Source organism: Macaca mulatta, chromosome 7 (assembly GCF_049350105.2).
Source record: "Macaca mulatta isolate MMU2019108-1 chromosome 7, T2T-MMU8v2.0, whole genome shotgun sequence".
In the NCBI taxonomy this organism is placed as follows: Eukaryota; Metazoa; Chordata; class Mammalia; order Primates; family Cercopithecidae; genus Macaca; species Macaca mulatta.
Genome location: NC_133412.1, coordinates 179,285,508 through 179,312,656, shown reverse-complemented (window position 1 = coordinate 179,312,656; position 27,149 = coordinate 179,285,508). Strand labels below are relative to the sequence as shown.

Here is a 27,149-nt window from a genome sequence, read left to right as displayed (position 1 = left end):
CTGCCACTGCTTGTAGCCCAGACCTCCGTGCCTCCCCTGACCACTTACACACAGCTCAGCAAGCTGTTCCCACACAGTCCAACCCCAAACCGGGACCACTTGGCTCTCAGGTCACTGCCATCTCCTTCTCCATTCGCTCCCAGTGCCTCTGTGCTCCCTCCCTCCTCCCTCCTTCAGGGAAACACCCGGTGCAGCCCTTCCCTGCAGCCCACACCCTGGGGAGACCCGACCCTGCCTCGGCCCTTCCAACCCTGCTGCTCTTACTGCCAACCCAGACAACCCTGCGGCCCGGTGCCTGCAGTCCCCACCCTGGTCCCCACCCAGACCCCGTCCCTCACTCCAGACACCCCTACTAGGCCAACCCTGCCCCTGCAGGCCCTCCTCTCTCCTGCTGCCAGAGCCTCAGTTTCTCCCGCCTGTGCCCACCCCTGCCCCCACCTGCCCACAAAGTGATCTCTTCGTCTTCTGGGGCCCCTGAGCCATGGCACTGACCCTGCACTCCCACCCACACACTGCCCATGCCCTCACCTTCCTCCGGCCACTCCGGCCCCGATCCCCTCTCAGGCCCGGCCCTGGCACTTCCAAGACAAAGCCTCGCCCAAGTCTTTGCCATGCAGGCCTGGGCCCTTGCCCTCACTGCCCGGTTACAGGGCAGCCTCCTGTGCACAGAAGCAGGGAGCTCAGACTTTCCACAGGCAGAAGGCACTGAAACAAATCGGCCTCCAGTGCCCTGACGCACGTCCGCCTGTGTCTGTCACCGCCCACACCTGCAGGGAGGCTCGGCTCTCCCTTCAAAGACGAGGGATTCAGGCAGCAACATCACGGGAGAATGCAGGGCTCCCAGACATCCCAGCCCTCTCACAGGCCTCGCCTGGGAAGAGACCTGCAGCCACCACAGAACAGCCATGGAGGCCGCTGGATAGTAACTGAGTCAGTGACCGACCTGGAGGGCAGGGGAGCAGTGAGCCGGAGCCTACACCATAGGGGCAGAGACCAGCTGCTAACATCCTGAGCCCCCCACTGGCGGATGAACCACACCCTGTGGAAACAGAACAGACCCGCAGTCCCACCTGGAACGGGGCAGACTCTGCCGAGTCCCAGAACCAGCCCTGAGAAACACCAGGCAACACCATCAGAGGGGGCTCCCGAGAAAGAGAGGAGGGGAGGTCTCCTCCACCAGCAAACACTTTCCTTGACCAAAAACAGGGTCCACGCAACTCCCCCAGGACAAAGGAAGAGCCCCCTGTACAGCGCTGGGCTCAGAGTCCTCTCCAAGGCACCCTGAGTTTCAGACAAAAACCCCCTGGGAGGCACAGTCTCAGCAGGAGAGCCGGGCCAGAACCAGCAAGACGGGACTCGGTGACACCGCAGGGACAGGAGGATTTTGTGGGGGCTCGTGTCACTGTGAGGATATTGTAGTGGTGGTGTCTGCTACACCCACAGTGACACAGCCCCAGTCCCAAAGCCCTACTCAAACGCACCCACTCTGGGACTTAGGGGCTGGGGCAGCATCTGGGAAATAGGGCCTAGGGGTGTCCATCAATGTACAAAATGCCCCAGACTCCCCCCCAAGACATCAACCCACCAGCTGGTGAGCAGAGTAAACAGAAAATGAGAAGCAGCTGGGAAGCTTGCACAGGCCTCAAGAAAAGAGCTTTGGCTGGTGTGCAAGAGGGGATGCAGGCAGAGCTGAGAAGGGCCTTTTGCTGTTTCTGCTTTCCTGTGAAGAGAATTCCATAAACTGGTGTTTGGGATCAATGGCTGGGAGTGAGCCCAGGAGGACAGTCTGTGGGAAGAGCACAGGGAAGGAGGAGCAGCCTCTATCCTACACTGTCATCATTCGAAAGTTTGCCCTGTACCCACACTGCTGCATCACGGGATGCTTAACAGCTGGTGTAGACACAGCTAAAGAGAGAATCAGTGAGGTGGATTTGCAGCACAGATCTGAATAAATTCTCCAGAAGGTGGAGCAGCACAGAAGCAAGCACACAGAAAGTGCCTGATGCAACAGCAAAGTTCAGTGGGCACCTTCAGGCATTGCTGCTGGGCACACACACTCTGAAAAGCACTGGCAGGAGCTGCCTGTAACAAAGCAGAACCCTGCAGGCAATGCCAGCCCTAAAGCCCTCCCTGAGAGCCTCATGGGCAAAGATGTGCAGAACATCTGATTGTCATAGCCCCAAACTGAGAACGAAGCAAACGTCCACCTGAAGGAGAACAGGCAAATAAACAATGGCAGGTTCGTGCAACGCAAACCCAGACAGCCACGAGGACAACAGTACAGGGTTGCAGGCAGCTCTGCAGATGAGTTCATGATAATGCTGAGTAACTGGGGTAACAAAAGAAAGTCCAAAAAAATAATTTCAATGTGATTTCTTCTAAATAAAATTTACACATGGCACAAGGAACTATCTTCTTAAGGGATAAACTTTCCACTAGAAAAACTACAAGGAAAATCAAGAAAATGAGGATCACAGAAACACAGTTGTGGTTACTTCTACTGGGGAAGGAAGAGGGTATGAACTGAGACGCACAGGGTTGGCAAGTCTCCTAACAAGAACAGAACAAATATATTAGAGTACCTCGAAAACAGCAGTTAAACTTCTAAATCGCAAGAAGAGGAAAATGCACACAGCTGTGTTTAGAAAATTCTCACTCCGGCACTGTTCACAATAGCAAAGACATTAACCCAGGCTGGAGAAATAAACGATGGCACAGGCAATTGCACAATGATACAGACATATATTTAGTATATGAGACACCGATGATGTATCCCCCAAAGAAACAACTTTAAAGACAAAAAGGCCTGATGTGTGGTAGAACTCACCTCCCTGGGCATCCACGACAGGCTGCGGGCTCACTGCTCAGCAGGGCATGCTGGTACCTGCTGGCAGCTCCTGTGGCCTGATGTGGAGCAAGGACGTATACCCCCGAGGATGGCACACTCAGTGATTTCCAGAGAGGAGCAACTCAGCCACACTCCCCGGCCAGAGCCCGAGAGGGACGCCCATGCACAGCCCAGCTCCTCCACAGCCAGCACTTCCTGTGCAGGGGCTGCCACCTTGCAGGAACAACGCGGGGGCTGGGAGGAGGGGCAGGGACACCAGGCAGGGTCAGCACCCAGAGAAAACTGCAGAAGCCTCACACATCCACCTCAGCCTCCCCTGACCTGGGCCTCACCTGGCCTGGGCATCACCTGGCCTGGACCTCACCTGGCCTGGACCTCACCTGGACTTGGGCCTCACCTGCACCTGCTCTAGGTCTTGCTGGAACCTGAGTAGCACCCAAGCTGCAGGGGCTCATCCAGGATTAAGGAATGACTCTGGAACTCTCCCAGATCTCACCTTTCGGGGTGGAGGCACCGAGCTCCCTGGGAACATAAAAAGCCCCAGAACGATGCCTACATAATTTGGGGGCATTTTATGAACCCAGAAGGACGTGGCCATGTGGTGGGTAGGGACAGTAGGGACAGATGCCAGCCTGAGGTGGAGCCTCAGGACACAAGTGGGCACGGACACTGTCCACCACAGCGAGGGGCAGACCAGAGTGTCCCCACAGCACACCTGAGAGGGCTGGGCCCACAGCTTCCCCCTGGATCCCTGCTGCCTCCTTAGGTCAACCCTGGACATTCCGGGTTTCCTCAGGCCTGGGTAGGTTTGGAGTGAGGTCTGTGTCACTGTGGTATTACGATTACGATATTAGTAGTCGATATTAAACCCACAGTGTCACAGAGTCCATCAAAAACCCATCCCTAGGAGCCTCCCGCCAGAGCCCTCCCGGGGGACCGCCACGTGCCATGTTAGGATTTTGATCAAGGACACAGCACCATGGGTGTGGTGGCCACCACAGCAGTGCAGCCCGTGACCCAGACACACAGGGTGGCAGGCACGATGGACAGGCCCAGGAGTGACCATGCTGGGCTCCAGCCTGCCAGCCCCAGAGACCATGAAACAGATGGTCAAGGTCACCCCACAGGTCAGCCAGACCTTGCTCCAAGGAGTCCACACCACTGCTGCCCTCCAACACCAGTCCAGATGGGGACAGGGCCGGCCCTACAGCACTATCTGCTGCTGTCCGGCTGGTGGTCCTAAAAGCCTCGCCCTCAAAACTGGGCCACATGTGTGGACCCTGTGAGCCCCCCATGTCAGAGCAGGGGCATCAGGAGGGTGGGGCTGGCCCTGTGCACTGTCCCTGCCCCTGTGGTCCCCGGCCTGCCTGGCCCTGAGGCCTGAGCCTCTCCTGGGTCATTTCCAACACAGAAGACATTCCCGGGGACAGCCGGAACTGGGCGTCCCTCATCCTGCCCAGCCGTCCTGAGTCCTGCTGCTTTCCAGACCTCACCGGGGAGGCCAACAGAGGACTCACCCCCACAGTCAGAGACAAAGAACCTTCCAGAAATCCCTGTCTCTCTCCCCAGTGGCCACCCTCTTCCAGGACAGTCCTCAGTGGCATCACAGTGGGAACCCACATCTGGATCGGGACGGCCCCCAGAACACAAGATGGCCCATGGGGACAGCCCCACAGCCCAGCCCTTCCCAGACCCCTAAAAGACATCCCACCCCTGCACCTGCCCCAGGGCTCAAACTCCAGGAGGCCTGACTCCTACACACCCTCCTGCCAGGCATCACCTCAGCCCCTCCTGGAGGGAACAGGAGCCCGGGAGGTGAGTCAGATCCACCTGCCCTCGATGGCAAGTGGGGAAGATTCAGAAAGGCCTGAGATCCCCAGGACACAGCACCACTGTCAATGGGGGCCCCAGATGACTGGAAGAAGGCCTGGGTGGGAAAGGCCTGTGGCCACACCCAGGGGCTTTTTGTGAAGGGCCCTCCTACTGTGTGAATACAGTAACTACCACAGTGATGAACCCAGTTGCAAAAACTAACCTGACACCCAGGATTTATGCATATTCCTCGGCTCGGAGTTCTCCAGGACCACAAGAGCCAGGCCCAAGGGCTTGTGCCCAGACCCTTGGCCTCTAGGGACACCTTGGCCATCTCAGCCCATGGGCTGGTGCCCCACACACCCTGTGCCTCCAAACAGGGCCTTCAGAGGGCTCTGAGGTGACCTCACTGATGACCACAGGTGCCCTGGTCCCTTCCCTGTCAGCTGCACCAGACCCTGTCCCGACAGATGCCCCAGTTCCAAAAGCCAATTCCTGGGGCCTGGAATCCCTGTAGAAACGAGCATTGTTCCAGCACCTCCTGCCAATTGTCTGGATTCCCATCCTGGTTGGAATCAACAGGGCAGCGTCCCCCAGGCTCCCAACAGGCAGGACTCCCACACACCCTCCTCCGAGAGGCCACTGTGCTCCGCAGGGCCAGGCCCCAGACAGTCCCCCTCACCTGCCCACGTAGAAACTCCTGCCTTTGATGTCCCCACCTGACAAACACCACTTATGGAGCCCCCAGCTCCAGGTACAACCATAGAGTCTCCGAGGGACCTAAGAAGGAGCCCATATCCAGTTCTGCCTGGACCCTCGGCCAGGCTGACAGGAGTGGACGCTGGAGCTGGGCCCGCACTGGGTTGCATAGGAGCTCACTGGTGAGGAGCACAGGAGAGCACATGCCGGGGGAGCACCCAGCCTCCTGCTGACCAGAGGCCTGTTCCAGAGCCCAGGAGGCTGCAGAGGCCTCTCCAGGGGGACACTGTGCACATCTGGTACCTGAGCAGCCCCCCCGCCTCCCCAGCACTGGGGGCTCCTGGCACAGCTGTCTGGGCCCTCCCCGTTCCCTGGGAAGCTCCTCCTGACAGCCCCGCCTCCAGTTCCAGGTGTGGTTATTGTCAGGGGGTGTCAGGCTGTGGGGGATACAGTGGGTACAGTTACCACAGTGGTGCCACCATAGCAGCAACCAGGCCAATGAGACAGGCCCCTGCCCCGCAGCCCCAGGCCTCCAGCTCACCTGCTTCTCCTGGGCTCTCAAGGCTGCCGCTGTCTGCCCTCTGGCCCTCTGTGGGGAGGTTCCCTCGGTGGGAGGTCTGTGCTCCAGGGCAGGGATGACTGAGATAGAAACCAAAGGCTGGCGGGACAGGCAGCTTCCAGCCCTGAGAGGTGCAGGCAGCACCACGGAGTCACAGAGCCACGGAGCCCCCAGTGTGGGCACGTGAGGGTGCAGTGCCCCTGGCAGGCCCAGCCCTGATGGGGAAGCCCGCCCGTCCCACAGCCCAGGTCCGCAGGGACAGCGGGCACAGAAGCTGCCAGGCTGTGCTCTATGATCCTCATCCCTCCAGCAGCATCCCCTCCACAGTGGGGAAACTGAGGCTTGGAGCACCACCCAACCCCCTGGAAACAAGGCGGGGAGCCCAGGCAGTGGGCCCAGAGCACTGTGTATCCTGGCACCAGCTGCAGGACCTCCCAGAGACGTCCATCACTGAGTGGCCAACCTGCAGGAGGACCCAACCCCACCCAGGCTGCTCGATTAAGCCCTATCCCCCTGCCCTGGGGACCTCTCCCAGCACCAACAGCTCAGCTTCCCAGGGCCTCATCCCTGCAAGGAAGGCCAAAGGCTGGGCCTGCCAGGGGCACAGCACCCTCCCTTGTCCCGGCTAAGACAGGATGGGCTGTTGGCTGCGGACAGGACATATTGTTGGGGCATCGAGCTTTGTGACTACCGGGTAGGGGCTCTCAACCCAGACCCTGCCAAAATCCCCACTGCCTCCCCTGATAGGGGCTGGCCTGGTCTCCTGCTGTCCTAGGAGGCTGCTGACCTCCAGGATGGCTCCCATCCCCAGTTCCAGTGCCAGAGCAGACCCCAGGCAGGCAGCAGGCTGGGAGGCCACCCCCATCCTTGCCGGGGTTCACTGCAGGTGACCAGGGCGGGAAATGGCAGGAACACAGGGGTGACCGGCCCATCCCCCACCTGAGTCCACCCCCTCCTGCTCTGCACCCCCCCCACTCCCCAGGCCAGTCCACGAAGACCAACAACCCAACACCAGAGTCACTGCCTGGCGCTGCCATGGGAGGACCCCTTATTCCCTCCCTGTCTAGAGAACTGGGGAGACAGGACACAGGCCCTCCCCTTACGGGTCCCCCACCTGGCTCTGGACGGGACCCTCGGGGGGGGGGGTGGACAGAAAGGACGCCTGCTTGATTGGTGCCCAGGAGCCCAGAACTTCTCTCCAGGGACACCAGATCGATCGCCCCCTTCCCCAGGACCCAGCCCTGCCCCTCCTGCCCTCTGTTCTCCTCTCATCACCCCATGGGAATCTGGAATCCCCAGGAAGCCATCAGGAAGGGCTGAAGGAGGAAGCGGGGCCACCGGGCAGGAGGCTCCATCTTCATGAACCCAGGGAAGTGCCAGCCTCCTAGAGGGTATGGTCCACCCTGCCAAGGGCTCCCACAGTGGCAGGCTTCGAGGAAAGAACAGGGATGGTGTGGGAGAGGGCTCAGGGCCCCACGGGTGCTCCACCGTCCTGGATGAGCCCACCCCTCTCACCCACAGACCCGCCCACCTCCTCTCCACCCGGGCACCACCCTGGTACACCAAAGCCGGCAGAGCCAGTGCAGACAGAGGCTGGGGTGCAGGGGGGCCGACAGGGCAGCTTGGGGAAGGGAGGGATGCAGGGAGGGGAGGTGAGTGAAGAGGCCCCCCTCCCCTGGGTCCAGGATCCTCCTCTGGGATCCCCAGATCCAGCCCCCTCCAGGCTCTGGGAGGACAAGCAGGATGGGAGATTCTCTGCGGGACCCTCTCACAGTGGAATACCCCCACAGCGGCCCAGGCCAGACCCAAAAGCCCCTCAGTGAGCTCTCCGCTAGAGTCCTGGGACTGGGGGGCAGCCCCTCCCAGACAGGATGAACCCAGCACCCTGAGGAGGTCCTGCCAGCGGGAGCTCAGAGCCATGGAGGAGCAGGATATGGGGCCCCGATACAGGCACAGACCTCAGCTCCATCCAGGACCGCCTGGCCCCTGCCCTGGGAGGAATGCCTGTCTCCAGCCCCTGCAGGCAACTAGGCAGCTGGTCTCCGCCTGGGACGCCGATTCCAGACACCAGACAGACAGGCAGGCCCCCCAGAGCCAGTGTTGACGGATGCCCCTGTCCAGGCCAGCCAAGTCCAAGAGGCGCTGAGCCCAGCAAGGGAAGGCCCCCAAACAAACCAGGAGGTTTCTGAAGGTGTCTGTGTCACAGTGGGGTATAGCAGCAGCTACCACAATGACACTGGCCAGGACAGAAACCCCATCCCAAGTCAGCCGGAGGCAGAGAGAGCAGGCAGGACATGTTTAGGATATGAGGCCGCACCTGACACCCAGGCCAGTAGATGTCTCCCCTCCAGGGCGCTCTGCCCTGTTCGGTGTTCCTGAGAAAACAGGGGCAGCCTGAGGGGATCCAGGGCCAGGAGATGGGTCCCCTCTACCCCGAGGAGGAGCCAGGCAGCAACCCTAGCCCCCTTCCCATTGAGGCTGACCTGTCCAGAGAGGCCTGGACCCACCCCACACACCCAGGCAGAATGTGTGCAGGCCTCAGGTTCTGTGGGTGTGCCGCTAGCTGGGGCTCCCGGCGCTCACCCCACACCTCAGGTGAGCCACAGCCTCCAGAGCCCCCACAGGAGACCCCGCCCAGCAGCCCAGCCCCCACCCAGGAGGCCCCAGAGCTCAGGGCACCTGGGGGGATTCTGAACAGCCCCGAGTCACGGTGGGTATAGTGGGAGCTACAACCACTGTGAGAAAAGCTGCGTCCAAAACTGTCTCCCGGCCGCTGCTGGAGGCCCAACCAGAGGGGGAGCAGCCGCCTGAACCTATGACCTTCCCAGCCCTCGTGACCCCCAGCACCTGGAGCCCCACGGTGTCCCCATTGGATGGTGAGGATGGGGACCGGGGACCATCTGCACCTCCCAACATCACCCCTAGGCAGCACAGGCACAAACCCAAATCCAGAGCGGACACCTGAACACAGACACCCCAACACCCTGGAGGACCCCGGCCCTGGTGACTTCCCACTGGAATCCAACCCCATGTCCATCTGGATCAAAGAGCCCACCCCTGTCTCTGTCGCTCACTCAGGGCCTGCTGAGGGGCGAGCGCTTTGGAGCGGACTCAGGGCCTGCTGAGGGGCGAGCGCTTTGGAGCGACTCAGGTTTAGGGGGCACCACTGTGGGGCCCAACTTCGACCAGGCCACAGATTTTTCTTTCCTGCCCTGGGGCAGCACAGACTTTGGAGTCTGGGCAGGGAGGACCTTCTGGCAAGTCACCAGGCACAGAGCCCCGGACTGAGGTGGCCTCAGGAAGACCCCCAGGAGGGGTTTGTGCCCTCTTCTCTCATGTGGACCCCACGCCCCTCAAGATAGCGGCGTCATGCAGGCAGGTCCTCCATGCAGCCACCACCAGCACCTCCCTGGCGCCAGTCCCACTGCGCCTCCATCGCGGTTCTGGGGATGCAGCCACATTGGCCACAACAGGCACCCCGTGCCCAGCCACCCTGCAGTGCCCAAGCCCTTGGCAGGATTCCCAGAGGCTGGAGCCCACCCCTCCTCATCCCCCCACACCTATACACAAACAACCACCCCCTGCCCAGTCGCCCTCCAGGAGGGTTGGAGCCGCCCATAGGGTGGGGGCTCCAGGTCTCACTCACTCGCTTCCCTTCCTGGGCAAAGGCGCCTCGTGTCCCGGTCCCCCCTGCCAGCGCTGGTCACAGGTGTGGGTACTGGGCCCCAGGGCTCCTCCAGCCCCAGCTGCCCTGCTGTCCCTGGGAGACCTGGACTCCACCAGACCACCAGACCAAGGCACAGCCCCAGGGAGCCGCCCACCGCCAGCTCACAGGAAGAAGATAAGCTCCAGACCCCCAGGGCTGGGAGCTGCCTTCCTGCCACCCCTTCCTGCCCCAGACCTCCATGCCCTCCCCCATCCACTTACACACGGGCCAGGGACTGTTTCCACACAGTCCAACCCCAAACCAGGACCACCTGGCTCTCGGGTCGCTGCCATTTCCCTCTCCATTTGCTCCCAGCACCCCTGTGTTCCCTCCCTCCTCCCTCCTTCCTTTCTTCCTGCATTGGGTTCATACCCCGGAGTGCCGGGCGCAGGTCAGCCCTGAGCTGGGGGCCACCTCCTCACGGAAGGCAGCCTCAGGGTGCCTGGGGGCAGGCAGGGTGGGGGTGAGCTTCCAGCTCCAGCCACTCCACTAGCCAGGACCAAGGAAGTAAGAGGCAGCCAGAAATCCAGACCATTCCGTAACAAATGGATGTCATTAAAGTTACCAGACTTCAGTGTAAATAACATGAGCCCCTGGGCAACAATCCCTTATGAAGGGAAAGTCAGTGTCACCTCAGATTTCTCAAAAAATGCAAAAATTTATCAATGCCTGTAAAAGTCTGTTGGAAAGAAAATATGATTCAAATGTTATGCCAACGAAGCTGGCATATTTTCCACACGGACACACTCGGGGAATGTGGCCCCTTGAGTGCTTCTCTCACTGCGTAAATCTTACATGGTGTTTAAGCACATTCATAAATGTGTATGTCTATTTTTATGTGTAAGATGGTTCATTTTTATTTTATTTATTCAATATGTATAATAAAGAACATTGACAAATAGGCCGGACACGGTGGCTCCCACCTGTAATCCCAGCACTTTGGGAGGCCGAGGCAGGCAGATCACCTGAGGTCAGGAGTTTGAGACCAGCCTGGCCAACATGATGAAACTCCATCTCTACTAAAAATACAAAGATTAGCCAGGCGTGGTGGTGCATGCCTGTAATCCCAGCTACTCAGGAGGCTGAGATAGGAGAATCGCTTGAACCCAGGAGGCGGAGGTTACAGTGAGCCAAGATCACACCACTGCACTCCAGCCTGGCGACAGAGCAAGATTCCATCAAAAAAAAAAAAAGACAAAGAAATTTATTTTTGGATAAAGACAAATTTCATCACGCGGAGACAAAGATGCAAAGCTCCAGACAGGAAGGCAAGGCCAGCACAGTGAAGCCCGGCGTGGGTGCTGGGCGGCCAGGCACATGGCAGGAGTGCCAGCATCTCTCAGTGCCCACCATGGCCACTCCGGCCTCAGCGTTCTCACGAGGCTGGCTGTGCAAGGCAAAGAGCGTGTTACAAGCTCTAGGGCAACCACTGGAAGTGAGGCGGAGGAGCAGAGCCCAGAGGCCTGTGGAGCTGATGAAAACAAAGCTAAAGAAAGTGCTGCCTCCCGACATGGTAGGAAAAGAGAGCAGACTGCAAAGGGAGCTTGCTGAGGGGACTTTTTACAATGCTGTACACTCAGCTCAGGGGATCTGGGAGGCTAGGGCCCTGCGCAAAGCAGTCTCCCCAGCCTGCTGACCAAGGTTTGCTGCAGGGAGCTCAGCGGTGGCTGAGGCGCGGTCCCTGGAGCCATCCCTCAAGGGAACGAGGCAAACAGAGTGGGCCAAGGCCCAGGTCAGCTGCAAGGCTGCCCAGGACTTGCAGTCCTTACACCAGCAGCCACTAATGCAGCTGGCCCAGAGAGAGGCGCCAAGCAGGTTGCCTCCAGGGGACAAAACAGGTTGGAGAGGGTGAGGCAGTGGATGGAGTCACAACAACCCCCGGCCCGGGCAAAAAGTGCGTTCATGCACCTCTGACCTTTCCTCCCTCACAAAACTGTTCCCCCTGCCTTCCCCATGGTTACGAAAAAGCAAACTGTAGATGGTTTTTCTTTTTTTAATTAATGTTTTAATTGACAAATGAAGCCATATCTATTTATTGTGTACAACATAATGTTTTAAAATATGTACACACCGTGGGACGGCAACATCGAGCTAATTAACATGCATTACTTCACAAACTTGTCATCTTTTGTGGCAAGAATGCTTAAAATCCACTCCCTTAGTATTTTTTAAGAATGCAGTACATTGTTGTCAACCGTGGTCACTGTGATGCACAGCCAAGCTCCCGAACTCACCCTCCTGCCAGCTGAGGCTGTGCATCCTTTCACCAGCATCCCCCACCCCAGCCCCTGGCCCTGGTAACTACCACTCTATCCTCCACTTGTATGAGTTCAGCTTTTTAAGATTCCACAGATGAATGAGATCATACAGCATTTGCTTTCTATGCCTGGCTTATTTTAGTTAACACACTGTCCTCCAGATTCATCCATGTGGTTGCAAGTGACAGGGTTTCATTCTTTTTAAAGTCTAAACAGTATTCCACTGTGTAAACGAACCTCATTTTCTTTATCCATGCATCAACTGATGGACATTTAGGTTGACTCCGTTTCGTAGCTGTTGTGGATGGTGCTGCAATAAACACGGGGGTGCAGATGTCTCTTCAACGTACTGACTTCATGTCCTTTGGACAAACACCCAGCAGTGGGATCGCTAGAACACAATGTACAGGTTTTTTTTTTTAATGGAAACTTTTATTTTTTAGTGAAACTAGAAAAAGAGATAAACCCCACAGAATCCAAAATATATGTGAAGATGCCAAAAACAGCTGACATTGGGCAGAGGTCACATGGGAGGAAGTGAATACACGACAACGGTACGAGGGCCCAGAGGCAGCTAAAATACACTTTCTAAACATGAGGACCTCTTCTGAGCGTGCAGAAGCTTTATCCTGCACATACAATGACCAGCACAGGAGCCAGAATAAAGAGAGTTGCCGGCGGACACCCGGTGTCCATGTGTCCAGGTGAATTTAAGATGCAGACGGCGCTGGGGCAGCCAGTCACACCCTAAGTCGCTTTTGCTGCATGCATTTGTCTTTGCCAAAGCAGAAAACGAGAAACCCTTTGGGCTGCAGAGCTTCACAGGCTCCTCTTCTCCCACCTCCACAGAAACACCTACAAACAGCAGGCCCGGCACAGCTTAATTCATGAAAATGAGTAATAAACTTGAACTGGAACAGTATCGACGTTTTACAAACAGCAACAGAGTGTATAAAAAACATTCACCAGAGGAATATTTCCAAACAATGAGATGAGAATTTCAGCCAAGTAATTCTCCTTGGATAGAAAATAATGAAGGGATTGAATTTATGAATGAAAATCATGAGGCTCAAATACAAGAGAAGAGAATCAAAAATGAACAGAAGGAGATAAAGTAGGGTCTGGTCGAAGTTACAAAATAAATTTTTTTAAAAAACCTTCATTGGGCTGGGCACAGTGGCCCACGCCTGTAATCCCAGAACTTTGGGAGGCCAAGGAGGGTGAATCATGAGGTCAGGAGATCAAGACCATCCTGGCTAACACGGTGAAACCCCATCTCTACTAAAAAGAGAAAAATTAGCTGGGCGTGGTGGCAAGCACTTGTAGTCCCAGCTACTCGGGAGGCTGAGGCAGGACAATCGCGTGAACCTGGGAGGCAGAGCTTGTAGTGAGCTGAGATGGCGCCATTGCACTCCAGTCTCGGCAACAGAGCAAGACTCCATCAAAAAAAAAAAACCTTCATCATGGCAAGTAGAAAGAGCAAGAGGAAAATAGATCCCATGGAAGACACAAATAGGACACAGGGAGAAAAATAAACGAGATGAAACACAGAGCAGAAATAAAATTTTACAGAACTAAAGACAAGTGATCTGAACTTGTCTGGGGCCTGGGGGACCTTGCCACCCTGAAGGGAAAGACACAGGCTTGGCTGTCTTTGCCACCTACTAATTGTAGAGCCCCACAGATTGGAACAAACATAGGTAGTAGCCAGGGAGTAGTTACAGTAGGCCTTGAGCAAGACCCAGTGTTGTGCTGACTTCAGGTCTGACCCAGCACAGTCATAGTGGTGGTGTCCATAGTGGTGGTGGGGGTGCTTGTGTCACTCCACCCCCAAATCCAGGAGGCTCAGAACAGAGAGAGAGAGAGAGACTCCATTTGTTTGGGAGAAAGTAAGGGACGAGAACAAGTCTCTGCCTGGTAACCCAGAGAATTATTCTAGATCTTGGCCAAGATGATCAAAGCAGTACCTCTATGAGTCTGCAAGAACCATAATGTTTCTGGGCTTGGAGTCCCCCTAAAGCAGATATAGCTAAGATGACAACACCCAAGTCCTTTTGAATATCTGGGAAGCCTTCCCAAGGACAGGAGAAAACAAACAAACACAGACTGCAAAAACCTACAATAAATACCTCACTCTTCAATGCCCAGACACTGAAGAACATCTCCTAGCAGCAACACCATCCAGGAAAACATGGCCTCAACCAATGAACTACATAAGGCACCAGGGACCAGTCTTTGAGAAATAGAGATATGTTACCTTTCAGAGAATTCAAAGCAGCTGTGTTGAGGCAACTCGAAGTAATTCAAGATAGTACAGTGAAGGAATTCAGAATCCTATCAGATAAATTTAACAGAGATTGAGACAATTAAAAAGAATTAAGCAGAAATTATGGAGCTGAAAAATACAATTGGCATACTGAAAAATGCATCAGAGTACTTTAATATCATCATATATCAAGGAGAAGAAAAATTAGTGAGCTTGAAAACAGGCTGTTTGAAAAAGCACAATAAAAGGAAACAAAAGAAAAAAGAATAAATAACAATGAAGCCTATCTACAGGACCTAGAAAATAGCCTCAAAAAGCCAAATCTAAGAATTATTAGCCTTAAAAAGGAGGTAGAGAAAGAGAGATGGAGAGGTTACTCAAAGGGATAATAACAGAAAACTTCCCAAACCTAGAGAAAGATATCAATATCCAAATACAAGAAGGATGCAGTACACCAAGCAGATTTAATGCAAAGACGACTACCTCAAGGCATTCAATACTCAAACTCCCACATGACAAGGATTTTAAAAAGATCCTAAAAGCAGCAAGAGAAAAGAAATGAATAAAATGCTATGGAGCTCCAATATGTCTGGCAGCAGACTTCTCAGTGAAGACCTTACAGGACAGGACAGAGTGGCATAATGGATTTAAAGTGCTGAAGGAAAAAACTTTTACCCTCAAATAGTATAGCTGGTGAAATTACCCTTCAAACGTGAAGGAGAAATAATTTGTTTCCAGACAAACAAATGTTGAGGGATTTCATGAACATCAGACCTGTCTTACAAGAAATGCTACAGGGAGTATTTCAATCAGAAAGAAACAGATATTAGTGAACAATAAGAAATCATCTGAAGGCATAAAACTCACTGGTAATATTAAATACACAGAAAAACACAGAACATTATAACACTGTAACTGTGGTGTGTAAAATCCTTTTTTTGTTAGTTTGTTTTTTGTTTTGAGATGGAGTTTCGCTCCAGCCCAGACTGGAGTGCAATGGCGCAATCTCGGCTCACCGCAACTTCTGCCTCCTGGGTTCAAGCAATTCTCCTGCCTCAGCCTCCCAAGTAGCTGGGATTACAGGCATGTGCCACCATGTCCAGCTAATTTTGTATTTTAGTAGAGATGGGGTTTCACCATGTTGGTCAGGCTAGTCTTATCTTGAGTAGAAAAACGAAATGATGAAGCAATAAAAAATAGTAACCATAACTTTTCAAGACACAGTACAATAAGATAAAAATCATAACAGAAAGTTAAAAAGTGGAGGGATGAAGCTAAGGCATAAAGTCTTAATTAGTCTTCTTTTTACTTCTTTGTTTATGCAAACAGTGTTAAGTTGTTATCAGCTTAAAATAATGGGTCATAAGGTACTATTTGCAAGCCTCATGGTAACATCAAACCAAAAACAGTACAACAGATACACAAAAAACAAAAAGCAAGAAGCTAAATCATGTCATCAGAGAAAATCACCTTCACTAAAAGGAAGATGGAGAAAAGAAAGAAGAGAGAGAAGACCAAAAGCAATTAGCAAAATGGCAGGAGTAAGTCCTTACTTATCAATAATAACATTGAATGTAAATGGACTAAACTCTCCAATCAAAAGACATGGAGTGGCTGAATCAATTAAAGAAAAAATAAGACCCATTGATCTGTTGTCTACATAAGACCCATTGATCTGTTGTCTACAAGAAACACACAGCATCTATAAAGACACATATCAACTGAAAACAAAGGGATGGAAGAAGATACTCCATGCCAATGGAAACCAAAGAAAGAGACACAGTAACTACACTTACATCAGACAAAATAGATTTCAAGACAAAACTATAAGAAGAGACAAGGTCACTAATGATAAACAGGTCAATTCAGCAAGGGGATATAACAATTGTAAATATATATGCACCCAATGCTGGAGCACCCAGATATATAAAGCAAGTATTTACCAGAGCTAAAGAGAGAAATAGACTCCAATGCAATAATAGCCAGAGATTTCAACATCCCACTTCCAACACTGAACAGATCCTCCAGATAGAAAATCAACAAAGAAATACTGGACTTAATCTGCACTATCAACCAAATGGATCTAACAGATATTTACAGAACATTTAATCCAACAGCTGCAGAACACACATTCTTTTCCTCAGCACATAGATCATTCTCAAGGATAGACCATATGTTGGGTTACAAAACAAGTTTTAAAATATTCAAAGAAATTTATATAATATCAAGCATCTTCTCTGACCACAATGGAATAAAACTAGAAATCAATAACAAGAGGAATTTTGGAAACTATATCAATATATGGAAATTAAACAATGAATGCTGAGTAGGTCAATGAAGAAATTAAGAAGGAAACTGAAAATTTTCTTGGAACAAATGATCACGGAAACACAAAATACCAAAACCTGTGGGATACAGCAAAACCAGTACTGAAAGGGAAGTTTACAGCTACAAATGCTTACATAAAAAAGAAGAGAAACTTCAAATAAAAAACATAACAATGCATCTTAAAGAACTAGAAAAGCAAGAAAATCAAACCCAAAATTTGTGGAAGAAAACAAATAGTAAAGGTCAGAGCAGACATAAGTAAAACTGAAATGAAGAAAACAATACAAAAGATTAATAAAACAAAAAGTTGTTTTCTTGAAATGGCAAATGAAATTGACAAACCTTTAGCCAGACTAAGAAAAAACAGAAGGCACCGAGTCAGGCAACCCCAGGCTCCCTCGCTGCCCTGCGATCCCCGGGTGCGGCAGGGTCACCCCGGCGCTCTCGTCTCTTTCCTCGTGCGCTCGCTCCCTCCCTATGCCCCCACCCCCCCAGTCCCTGGCAGGTCCCTCCCCCAAGCCTGCTCCCGCGGCCGCCGCTGCTACCGGAGGCGCAGGAGCCTCGCGATAGCGTTTGCACAGGCGGCACGTGACGCCACCGCCGCCTGTAACCGATACAGGGGTTACCCCGCCGCCTCAGCCGCCACCCACCGCCCGCCGCCGCCTGTAACCGATGCAAGGGTTACCCCGCCGCCTCAGCGGCCACCCACCGCCCGCCGCCCCCTCAGCCGCCACCCACCGCCGCCGCCGCCTGTAACCGATGCAGGGGTTACCTCGCCGCCTCAGCCGCCACCCACCGCCCGCGGCCGCCTCAGCCGCCACCCACCGCCCGCCGCCCCCTCAGCCGCCACCCACCGCCCGCCGCCCCCTCAGCCGCCACCCACCGCCCGCTGCCCCCTCAGCCGCCACCTCAGCCACCACCCACCGCCGGGAACCGAGGCACTGCTGAGGTGCCGGCAGGTTCCGCCCGCGGAAGTCTCCTCGGCCGGCGCAGCCCGCGCTCGGATCCCGGCCTCAGGGCACCCCTTCGACGCCTCCGCCGCCGCGCCCTTTTTCTCCGCCTCTTCTCCGGCGCGCCAGCCCGCTCCCTGGCTTTTCTCCCTTTCACTCCTCCCTGACCCCTATCCTTCCCTCACCTCTTTCCTCACCACCTCTCCTCTTCTCGGTTTCCTCCCCCATCCCCTTGACTCTCCCCTCCCAGCCCTCGCTCTCTAGCTCGCCCTTAGCGCGGCCCCCGCCATGACGGAGGCGGGTGCCGCCGGTGCCCTTGCCGCCGCTGCCGTCGCAGGGGGAGAGTTGGGTTCCCAGAAAGTAGCTTGATGAGTGTCCAAAGTAGCAGTGGAAGTTTGGAGGGGCCGCCATCTTGGTCCCAGCCCTTCGTGTCTCCAACCCCGGGCTCGGCGGCGGCGGCCAGGTCCCTCCTGAATCGCACGCCGCCATCCGGGAGGCCCAGGGAAGGTGCGGTGGATGAGCTTCATAGTCTGGAACCAAGAAGGCAAGAGTTATCGAAAGCTAGATTTTCTGGAGTTGCAAGTGGGAGCACTGCGAGTGCAGGCAGTTGCAGTGTTGGAGCTAAAGCTTCAACAAATAACGAAAGCTCTAATCACAGTTTTGGAAGCTTGGGATCTTTAAGTGACAAAGAATCAGAGACACCAGAGAAGAAACAATCAGAATCATCCAGGGGAAGAAAGAGAAAAGCAGAAAACCGGAATGAAAGTAATCAGGGAAAAAGTATTGGGGGATGTGGCCACAAAATTAGCGACTATTTTGAATACCAGGGTGGAAATGGCTCAAGTCCAGTAAGAGGCATACCTCCTGCAATCCGTTCTCCTCAAAATTCACATTCACGTTCCACTCCTTCCTCATCTGTTTGACCCAATAGCCATTCTCCTACTGCATTAGCATTTGGGGACCACCCTATTGTACAACCAAAGCAGTTATCCTTTAAAATTATTCAGACAGATCTCACAATGCTGAAATTAGCAGCATTAGAAAGTAATAAAATCCAGGACCTGGAAAAGAAGGAGGGACGTATAGATGATTTTCTCAGGGCTAACTGTGATCTCAGACGGCAAATAGATGAACAACAAAAATTACTTGAAAAATACAAAGAACGATTAAGTAAGTGCATATCAATGAGCAAGAAACTTCTTATTGAAAAGAGTACACAAGAAAAATTGTCAAGCAGAGAGAAGAGTATGCAAGATCGATTACCCCTTGGGCACTTTACAACAGTTAGACATGGCGCTTCATTTACTGAACAATAGACAGATGGTTTTGCATTTCAGAATCTTGTGAAGCAACAAGAATGGGTGAATCAGCAAAGGGAAGATATTGAAAGGCAAAGGAAACTTTTAGCCAAACCCTAACCTCCCACAGCTAATAATTCTCAGGCACCCTCTACCAATTCTGAGCCAAAATAAAGGAAAAACAAAGCAGTCAATGGAGCAGAGAATGATCCCTTTGTTAGACCAAATTTACCCCAACTGTTGACTTTGGCAGAATATCATGAACAGGAAGAAATTTTCAAACTTAGACTAGGACATCTCAAAAAGGAAGAGGCAGAAATCCAGGCAGAACTTGAACGTTTGGAAAGAGTCAGAAATCTTCACACACATGAGCTGAAAAGAATAAACAATGAAGATAATTCACAGTTCAAAGATCACCCAACATTAAATGAAAGATATTTATTACTTCATCTACTTGGTAGAGGTGGCTTTAGTGAAGTATATAAGGCTTTTGACCTTTATGAACAAAGATGTGCTGCTGTGAAGATACATCAGCTTCATAAAAGCTGGAGAGATGAAAAGAAAGAAAACTACCACAAACATGCCTGCAGAGAGTATAGAATACACAAAGAACTGGATCACCCCTGAATAGTTAAACTCTATGATTATTTCTCCTTGGATACAGATACGTTTTGTATAGTGTTAGAATACTGTGAAGGCAATGACTTGGATTTCTATCTGAAGCAACACAAGTTAATGTCAGAGAAAGAAGCTAGGTCTATTGTAATGCAGATTGTAAATGCGCCAAGATATCTCAATGAGATCAAACCCCCTATTATACATTATGATCTTAAGCCAGGAGTCGGGTGCAGTGGCTCAAGCCTGTAATCCCAGCACTTTGGGAGGCCGAGACGGGCGGATCACGAGGTCAGGAGATCGAGACCATCCTGGCTGACACGGTGAAACCCCGTCTCTACTAAAAATACAAAAAAACTAGCCGGGCGAGGTGGCGGACGCCTGTAGTTCCAGCTACTCGGGAGGCTGAGCCAGGAGAATGGCGTAAACCCAGGAGGCGGAGCTTGCAGTGAGCTGAGATCCAGCCACTGCACCCCAGCCTGGGCGACAGAGCCAGACTCCATCTCAAAAAAAAAAAAAAACCTATTATACATTATGATCTTAAGCCAGGAAACATCCAGCTGGTAGATGGATCAGCATGTGGTGAAATCAAAATCACTGATTTTGGTCTGCCCAGGATTATGGACAGTGATAGCTATGGTGTAGATGGAATGGATCTAACTTCCCAGGGGGCAGGCACTTACTGGTATTTACCTCCTGAGTATTTTGTAGTTGGAAAAGAGCCACCAAAGATTTCCAACAAGGTTGATGTATGGTCAGTTGGAGTCATCTTCTTTCAGTGTCTTTATGGTAGAAAGCCATTTGGTCACAATCAATCTCAATGAGGCATTCTTCAAGAAAATACAATATTAAAAGCCACAGAAGTTCAGTTCCCTGTAAAACCTGTTGTAAGCAGTGAAGCCAAGGCCTTTACAAGACGCTGTTTGGCATATCGAAAAGAAGATCAATTTGATGTGCACCAGCTGGCAAATGACCCATACCTTCTCCCACATATGAGAAGATCAAATTCTTCAGGAAACCTACACATGGCTGGGCTGACAGCATCCCCTACGCCCCCTTCTTCAAGCATAATTACTTACTGACTTTCCTCCAAGACTGGCATGATATCTTTGAATTGCTTCCAGATGCACACTTGAGTTTGAGAGCATTTGAGTGTTTGTTTGTTTGTTTGTTTGTTTGTTTTTTACACAAGACATGGTTAAGAACTGTTTGTGAACATAGTTCCTCATAGTGTCATTTGTATGAGAGTGGATCATGGACAATGAATAAATGCACACTTCTGACTATAATTTTGAGCAGTGAAGGATGACCGCCTGTTACACAGAAACAGGAATACCATGTTAAGATAGAAGAAAAAAATTTTGTTTATTTGGGGGAACACTGTAAATAACATTTATAATACTTAAACACATTTGGTTGTTACTAGAGAGTTCTAATATGAAGGGTAGTTTTTCATTATTTAAAAACACATGGAAAAATAAGAGACATATTTCTAACATACGAACTATAGTGCCTGGATACATTCTTCAGCATTTGGCAGTTAATCTGCTGAAAGCAAAGTAAGAACTGAATGACAGTGACAGTTGTGTTTTATAGTAATAGAATGTGAGAGTTAGAATCTTTGGACAAAGTTAGGCTTTGTCATTTGCCTATTCTGGCTTTTACCAAGTTGTTCCTCAAGATCACATGTCCGTTTTCTTTCACTGGTTATATTAAAGGGAGAGCTATTATTTCTAAATACTTTACACTTTTGACAAAATGAGCTGCTTGTTTTGAAATCAGTTAAATTCACTAAATTACAATATTGCCAGTGTTTTCAACATGTTAGAATTGATAACAGGTATTTTTCTTTTGTTACTAGGCCTTGTTCATCAAAACAGGTGACAGTATGTAACCAAATGCAGACCAGTTCTATGCAAGATAATGATAAATTCCCTTCTAGCTCTATTGTAAATTGTTGTACAGATGTCACATTTCAATTACTAAGTTTCAGCAGCTTATTCTTGTACAAATGTCTAAAGTATGACTTTTCTAATTGGATACTGTATTTTTTTAAGTCTTCTTGAAGGTGCTCTAATTGCTGCTCTAATTGCTGCTAAATGATGTTGCTTCTTTGCTAAAAAATTAAATGACCTAGAAGGTGCAAGTTGACTGTACATCATAGATATTAAAAAGCATACAGTCATTAACAATGAAGACGTGAAAGTGATCCATGTTGGACATAATTGAATTTTTAAAATCAGTTGATTGGGTTCTAGGGCTGTGGAGCACATAGATACTAGATTTATACTTTGTTCATGGTTATTCTACATTTCTAGAAAGTTCTTATCAGCAAGATGATCCCATAAACAAATTTCTTGTGGTTTGTACAGATTTGTTAAAATGTGAACATTTTCTAACTGCCTCGTAGGGTAGAAACCAATATTTTTCAGGATGCTGTATTTCACTCCTGGAAGGACTTTTTCTTTATTGTCACATTCATAATGCTGATACTTACTTGTAAGTTGTTCATATTGCAGAAAAAGGAGGTTATACTTACCACGGATTCTCTTTAATATTGTACAGTTAAACTGTATTTCTGATGTTGCAAGCCGTTTTGTTTTTTCATTGTACATAGACACATTGTCTCTTTAAAATGCTGCTGAAATTGTAGAGAATATAGCCAAATGGTAATAAACAATGACAGTTAAAATGTAAAGACTATGAAAATTACGTTGGAAGGGAGCTTTCAAGATGGAAGGATATTGACTGACTGAGCTCCTTTACTTAAAAATCAGCTGAATAAATTCCTTAACTATACTTCAAAAAAAAAAGAAAAAAAGGAAAAAAGACAGAATATCCAAATAATAAAATCAGAAACGAAAAAGGTGACATTACAACTTAAATCACAGAAACTCAAAGGATCATTAGTGGCTACTATAAGCAACTACATGGCAATAAATTGGAAAATCTAGAAGAAATGCACAAATTCCTAGACACATACAACCTCCCAAGATTGAACCAAGAAGAAATTCAAAACCCAAACAGACTGATAACAAGTATTGAGATCAAAGCCATAATAAAAAGTCTCCCAGTAAAGAGAAGCCCAGGACCCAATGGCTTCACTGCTGAATTCTACCAAACATTTAAAGTAGAACTAATGCCAATCCTACTCAGATTATTCCAGAAAATAGAGGAGGAGGGAATACTTCAAAATTCATTATACAAGGCCAGTATTAACCTCATACCAAAACTAGACAAAGACACATCAAAAAAAGAAAACTACAGGCCAATATGTCTGATGAATATTGACACAAAAATCCTCAGCAAAATACTAGCAAACCAAATTCAACTACACATTAGAAAGATCACTTATCATGACCAAGTGGAATTTATCCAACTTGGGATGCAAGGATAGTTCAACATATATGAATCAATCAATGAGACACATCATATCAACAGAATGAATGACAAAAACCATTTGATCATTTTGATTGATGCTGAAAAAGCATTTGATAAAATTCAACATTCCTTCATAGTAAAAATTCTCTTCTATAATAGGTATGGAAGAAATTTACCTCAACATAATAAAGCCATATACGACAGTGCCACAGTATGATACTAAATGAGGAAAAACTGAGAGCCTTTCCTCTAAGATCCGGAACATGACAAAGATGCCCACTTTCACCACTGTTATTCAGCATAGTAGTGGAAGTCCTAGCTAGAGTAATCAGACAAGAGAAAGATATAAAAGGCATCCGAATTGGAAAGGAAGAAGTCAAATTATCCTCATTTGCCTATGGTATGATCTTCTAATTAGAACTAACTAAAGACTCCACCAAAAATAAGTTATTAGAACTGGTAAACAAATTCAGTAAAGTTGCAGGATACAAAATCAACATACAAAAATCAGTAGCATTTCTATATGCCAACAATGAACAATCTGAAAAAGAAATTAAAAAGTAACCCTATTTACAATAACCACAAATAAACACCTAGGAATTAACCAAAGAGGTAAAAGATCTCTATAATGAAAATTATAAAACACTGATGAAAGAAATTGAAGAGTACACCAAAAAAAAATGGAAAGATATTGCATGTTCATGGATGGATTAGAAGAATCAATGTTGTTACAATGTCCATACTATCCAGAGCAATCTACAGATTCGATGCAATCCCTATCAAAATACCAATGACATCAATGACATCATTCACAGAAATAGAAAAAAAACACCCTAAAATTTACATGGAACCACAAAGACCCAGGATAGCCAAAGTTCTCCTAAGCGAAAAGAACAAAACTGTAGGAATGACATTGCCTGTCTGCAAATTGTACTACAGAGCTATAGAAATAACCAACACAGCATGGTACTGGCATAAAAACAGACACAGAGATGAACAGAATAAAATTAAAAACCCACAAATAAATCCACACACCTACAGCGAACTCATTTTTGACAAAGTTGCCAAGAACACACACTAAGGAAAAGACAATGATATCTCTTCAATAAATGGTGCCGGGAAAACTGGATATCCATATATATAACAGTGAAACTAGACCCCTCTCTTTCACTGTATATAAAAATCAAATCAAAATGGATTAAGAACTTAAATCTAAGACCTCATACTATGAAACTACTGTAAGACAACCTTGGTGGAAACTCTCCAAGACATCAATCCAGGCAGATTTCTTGAGTAATATCTCACAAGCACAGACAACTAAAGCAAAAATGGACAAATGGGATCATATCGAGTTAAAAAGCTTCTGCACAGTAAAGGAAACAATCAACAAAATGAAAAGACAGCACACAGAATGGGAGCAAATATTTGAAAAATACCCATCTGGCAAAGGATTAATAACCAGAATATATACAGAATAAATAAGGAGTTCAAATAGTGCTATAGAAAAAAATCTAATAATCTTATTTAAAAATGGGAAAGATGTTAGAATAGATAGTTCTTAAAATAAGACATACAGATGGCAAACTGACATGGAAAAGTGCTCAACATCATGGATTATCGGAGAAACACAATCAAAACTAAAACTAAAATGTGCTATCATCTCACCCCAGTTAAAATGGCTAATATCCAAAAGACAGGCAAGAACAAATGCTGGCAAGGATGTGGAGAAAAGGGAACCCTCATACACTGTTGGTGGGAATGTAAATTAGTACAACCACTATGGAGAACAGCATGAAAGTTCCTCAAAAAACTAAAAAGAGAGCTACCACAGGATCCAGCAATCCCACTGCTGCGTATGTACCCCAAAAGAAAGGAAGTCTGTATATTAAGAGGTATCTGCACTCCCATGTTTGTTGCATCCCTGTTCACAACAGCCAAGATTTGGAAGCAACCTAAGTGTTCATCAGCAGTTGAATGTATAAAGAAAATGTGGTGCATATACACAATGTACTATTCAATCATAAAGAAGAATGAGTTGAGTTATTTGCAACAACATGGATGGAACTGGAGATCATTATGTTAAGTGAAATAAGCCAGGTACAGAAAGACAAACATTACATGTTCTAACTTATTAATGAGATCTAAAAATCAAAACAATTGCACCCATGTTCATAAAGAGTAAAAGGATGGTTACCAGAGGCTGGGAACGGTAATGGGGGGATACGGAAATATGGGAATTGTTAATAGGTACAAAAAAATAGAATGAATAAAACTTACTATTTGATAGCACAACAAGGTGGCTATAGTCAATAGTTTAGTTCTACAGTTTTAATAACCAAAAGTGTATAATTGGATTGTTTGTAACACAAAGGGTAATGCTTGAAGGGATGGATACCTCATTTTCCATGATGTGATTATTTCATATTGCATGCCTGTATCAAAACATCCCATGTACCCCATAAATATATACATCTTCTATGTACCCATAAAAGTTCTGAAAAATAAAATATATAAAAAGAGGTGACAGATATGGAAGACAGGCAAAGAAGAGATGACATCCACACAATCCAAGTCCCTAGGAGAGAATGGAGTCCAGTGCATTTGCTAGTAGACATCTCAGGAGCCACCATTCTGAGCCAATTTTCTCTGGCTCTTATTGCCCACCAATACGGGGGCAATCTTGTTTTATTTCAGGATACAGTTTTTGAATTAGATGTAAGTATGCTTTCTGTTCTATTACTTTTGGTAATTAATTTTAGGAAGAACTAATTTGGGCACAAATTCAAAAAAATCTAAATCCAAAAAAAAAAACAAAACACACACACACACACACACACAATCATCTATAAGGTAGTTGATGACCAGTCCCAGATTTCTCACCAGCCACATTCAAGATCAGTAAATGGTAGGACAACACCTGTAGGGTTCTCAAGGGGGGAAGAAGTGGTGGATAGTCCAGAGTCTATATACAGCCAACTGTTCTTCAGGAACAAAGGCTGCTGAAAAGGAGTTCCAAACATTCTATAGTCCGTAATCTCATGATAAAACTACTAGAGGAAGACCGCCAGCCATCAAAAGGTGCTTGGAGAACTCAGGGCCAAGAACTAAAAGTAAATATTAAGTGTCCTTAACTGCAAGACTAAGACAGAAATGACTGTGGGGGACTGTGTGACCTCAACAGAGGTGAAATGGTGTCTGCCTGACAAAGTGGACATTTTACAATGATCAAAACACAGAATATGAGATAGCACTTCTGAATTACTGCCCCACTCCAAATAACTCTCATCCAAAGGACATCAGTAAAATCAAATCTGGCATATTAGACAGTACAAACAAATTTTAAGAAAATAATATTACTGACTACAATCACATGATGCTAGAGATGGAGGAGAAAAGGAAGAGGAAACCAGGTAATTTCATACCTGTATATGGTAAAGAACTAAAGTATACTATTCAAAGAAGAACAAAGAATATTTTGGAAAGTTATAAAGGTAGCCACTACACGTAGAAGCTATCAAAGAATAAGAAAACTTAAGATGGAAAACTTTTGAAAGTATAAAAATAGAGAACATAAACTACTAAGATTGAAGCCAAACAGATCTATGAAAACAACAAACGTGAATGGTCTTAACTTGCCTATTAAAAGGAAGAGACATTCAAATTGGACCCCAAGATTATTACACATAAAATAGGGAAAGCTGAAAAAACTTGGGCAAAATTCACCCCAAGCAAATTCCACTGTTTTCTCTGGGACAAAATGTCAAGCTCCATGCCAGGGAAGATGATTCTCCTCAGACCTTCTCCTCACTCTCCCACTCCTCTTAGAGAAGGAATTGGGTGGCAGTGGAGGGAAACTGTAGATTCACCAGCTGTAGCAGCGGTGTGCTCCTGCATTGCTTCTGACCTGGGAAATGAAACAGCAAGACTTTTTCCGCTGTGGCTTTACCCGGAAGGGCCTTCCTCCCAGAGCAGAGTGCCGGGCTGGAGGAGCAGCAGTGGAAGCGTGGAAACCACATCTCTAGCAGCAGAGACCATCAGAAGCAGAGCCTCGGATATAAGGGATACAACGCGCTCTCCCCAGCCTGGGAGTGACAGAATGCGTCATCCCTCACAGTGATACCCCTGTGTTCCAGCCATCTGGCCCACCACAGAGCCAGCCCAGAGCCAGCCCCTCGCCAACCTGGAGCCTGGCCAGCTCGCCAAGCTGCACCGTAGGCCTGGAAGGCATGGAGACCTGCTGCAGTGCCCTGTCCTCCAGTGAGGCCTGCCATCCCTGCCAAGGGTCGCCTCTGGCTTCTCCTTCTCCAGGATGGCACAGTCCAGAGACTCAGTGCCCAGAGTAGGTGTTGCCCCCCTGCTTCTGGGCCCAGACCCTCCCTTGTTGCTGACCCCTGGCCTTTCCCTCTGGCTTGGATGTCCAGGGCCCTGT

At 49.0% G+C, this 27,149-nt stretch overlaps 1 long non-coding RNA gene, 2 pseudogenes and 3 gene segments (V, D, J or C); 5 read left to right on the top strand and 1 right to left on the bottom strand.

The window, feature by feature from the left end:
• LOC710905 (immunoglobulin heavy constant gamma 1-like) overlaps window positions 1-27,149 on the top strand; it is a 287,235-nt gene that overhangs the window by 156,993 nt on the left and 103,093 nt on the right.
• Window positions 1-27,149, top strand: part of LOC106995637 (immunoglobulin heavy constant delta-like) — a 727,209-nt gene that overhangs the window by 668,654 nt on the left and 31,406 nt on the right. Inside the window, 1 exon segment of the C gene segment in view lies at window positions 7,950-7,960. Coding sequence covers window positions 7,950-7,960 — 11 coding nt within the window.
• LOC711872 (immunoglobulin heavy constant mu-like) overlaps window positions 1-27,149 on the top strand; it is a 55,171-nt gene that overhangs the window by 11,621 nt on the left and 16,401 nt on the right.
• Window positions 11,604-22,169, bottom strand: LOC144330502 (uncharacterized). Its single transcript, XR_013396758.1, has 4 exons — window positions 19,862-22,169; window positions 17,394-19,535; window positions 16,819-17,139; window positions 11,604-12,273 (listed from the first exon to the last, which is right to left on the bottom strand). It is a non-coding gene; the product is annotated as an uncharacterized LOC144330502 (long non-coding RNA).
• Window positions 17,434-20,677, top strand: LOC144330487 (serine/threonine-protein kinase tousled-like 1 pseudogene; annotated as a pseudogene). Its single transcript, XR_013396713.1, has 2 exons — window positions 17,434-19,564; window positions 19,889-20,677. The product of XR_013396713.1 is annotated as a serine/threonine-protein kinase tousled-like 1 pseudogene (transcript).
• Window positions 17,434-20,677, top strand: LOC701221 (serine/threonine-protein kinase tousled-like 1; annotated as a pseudogene).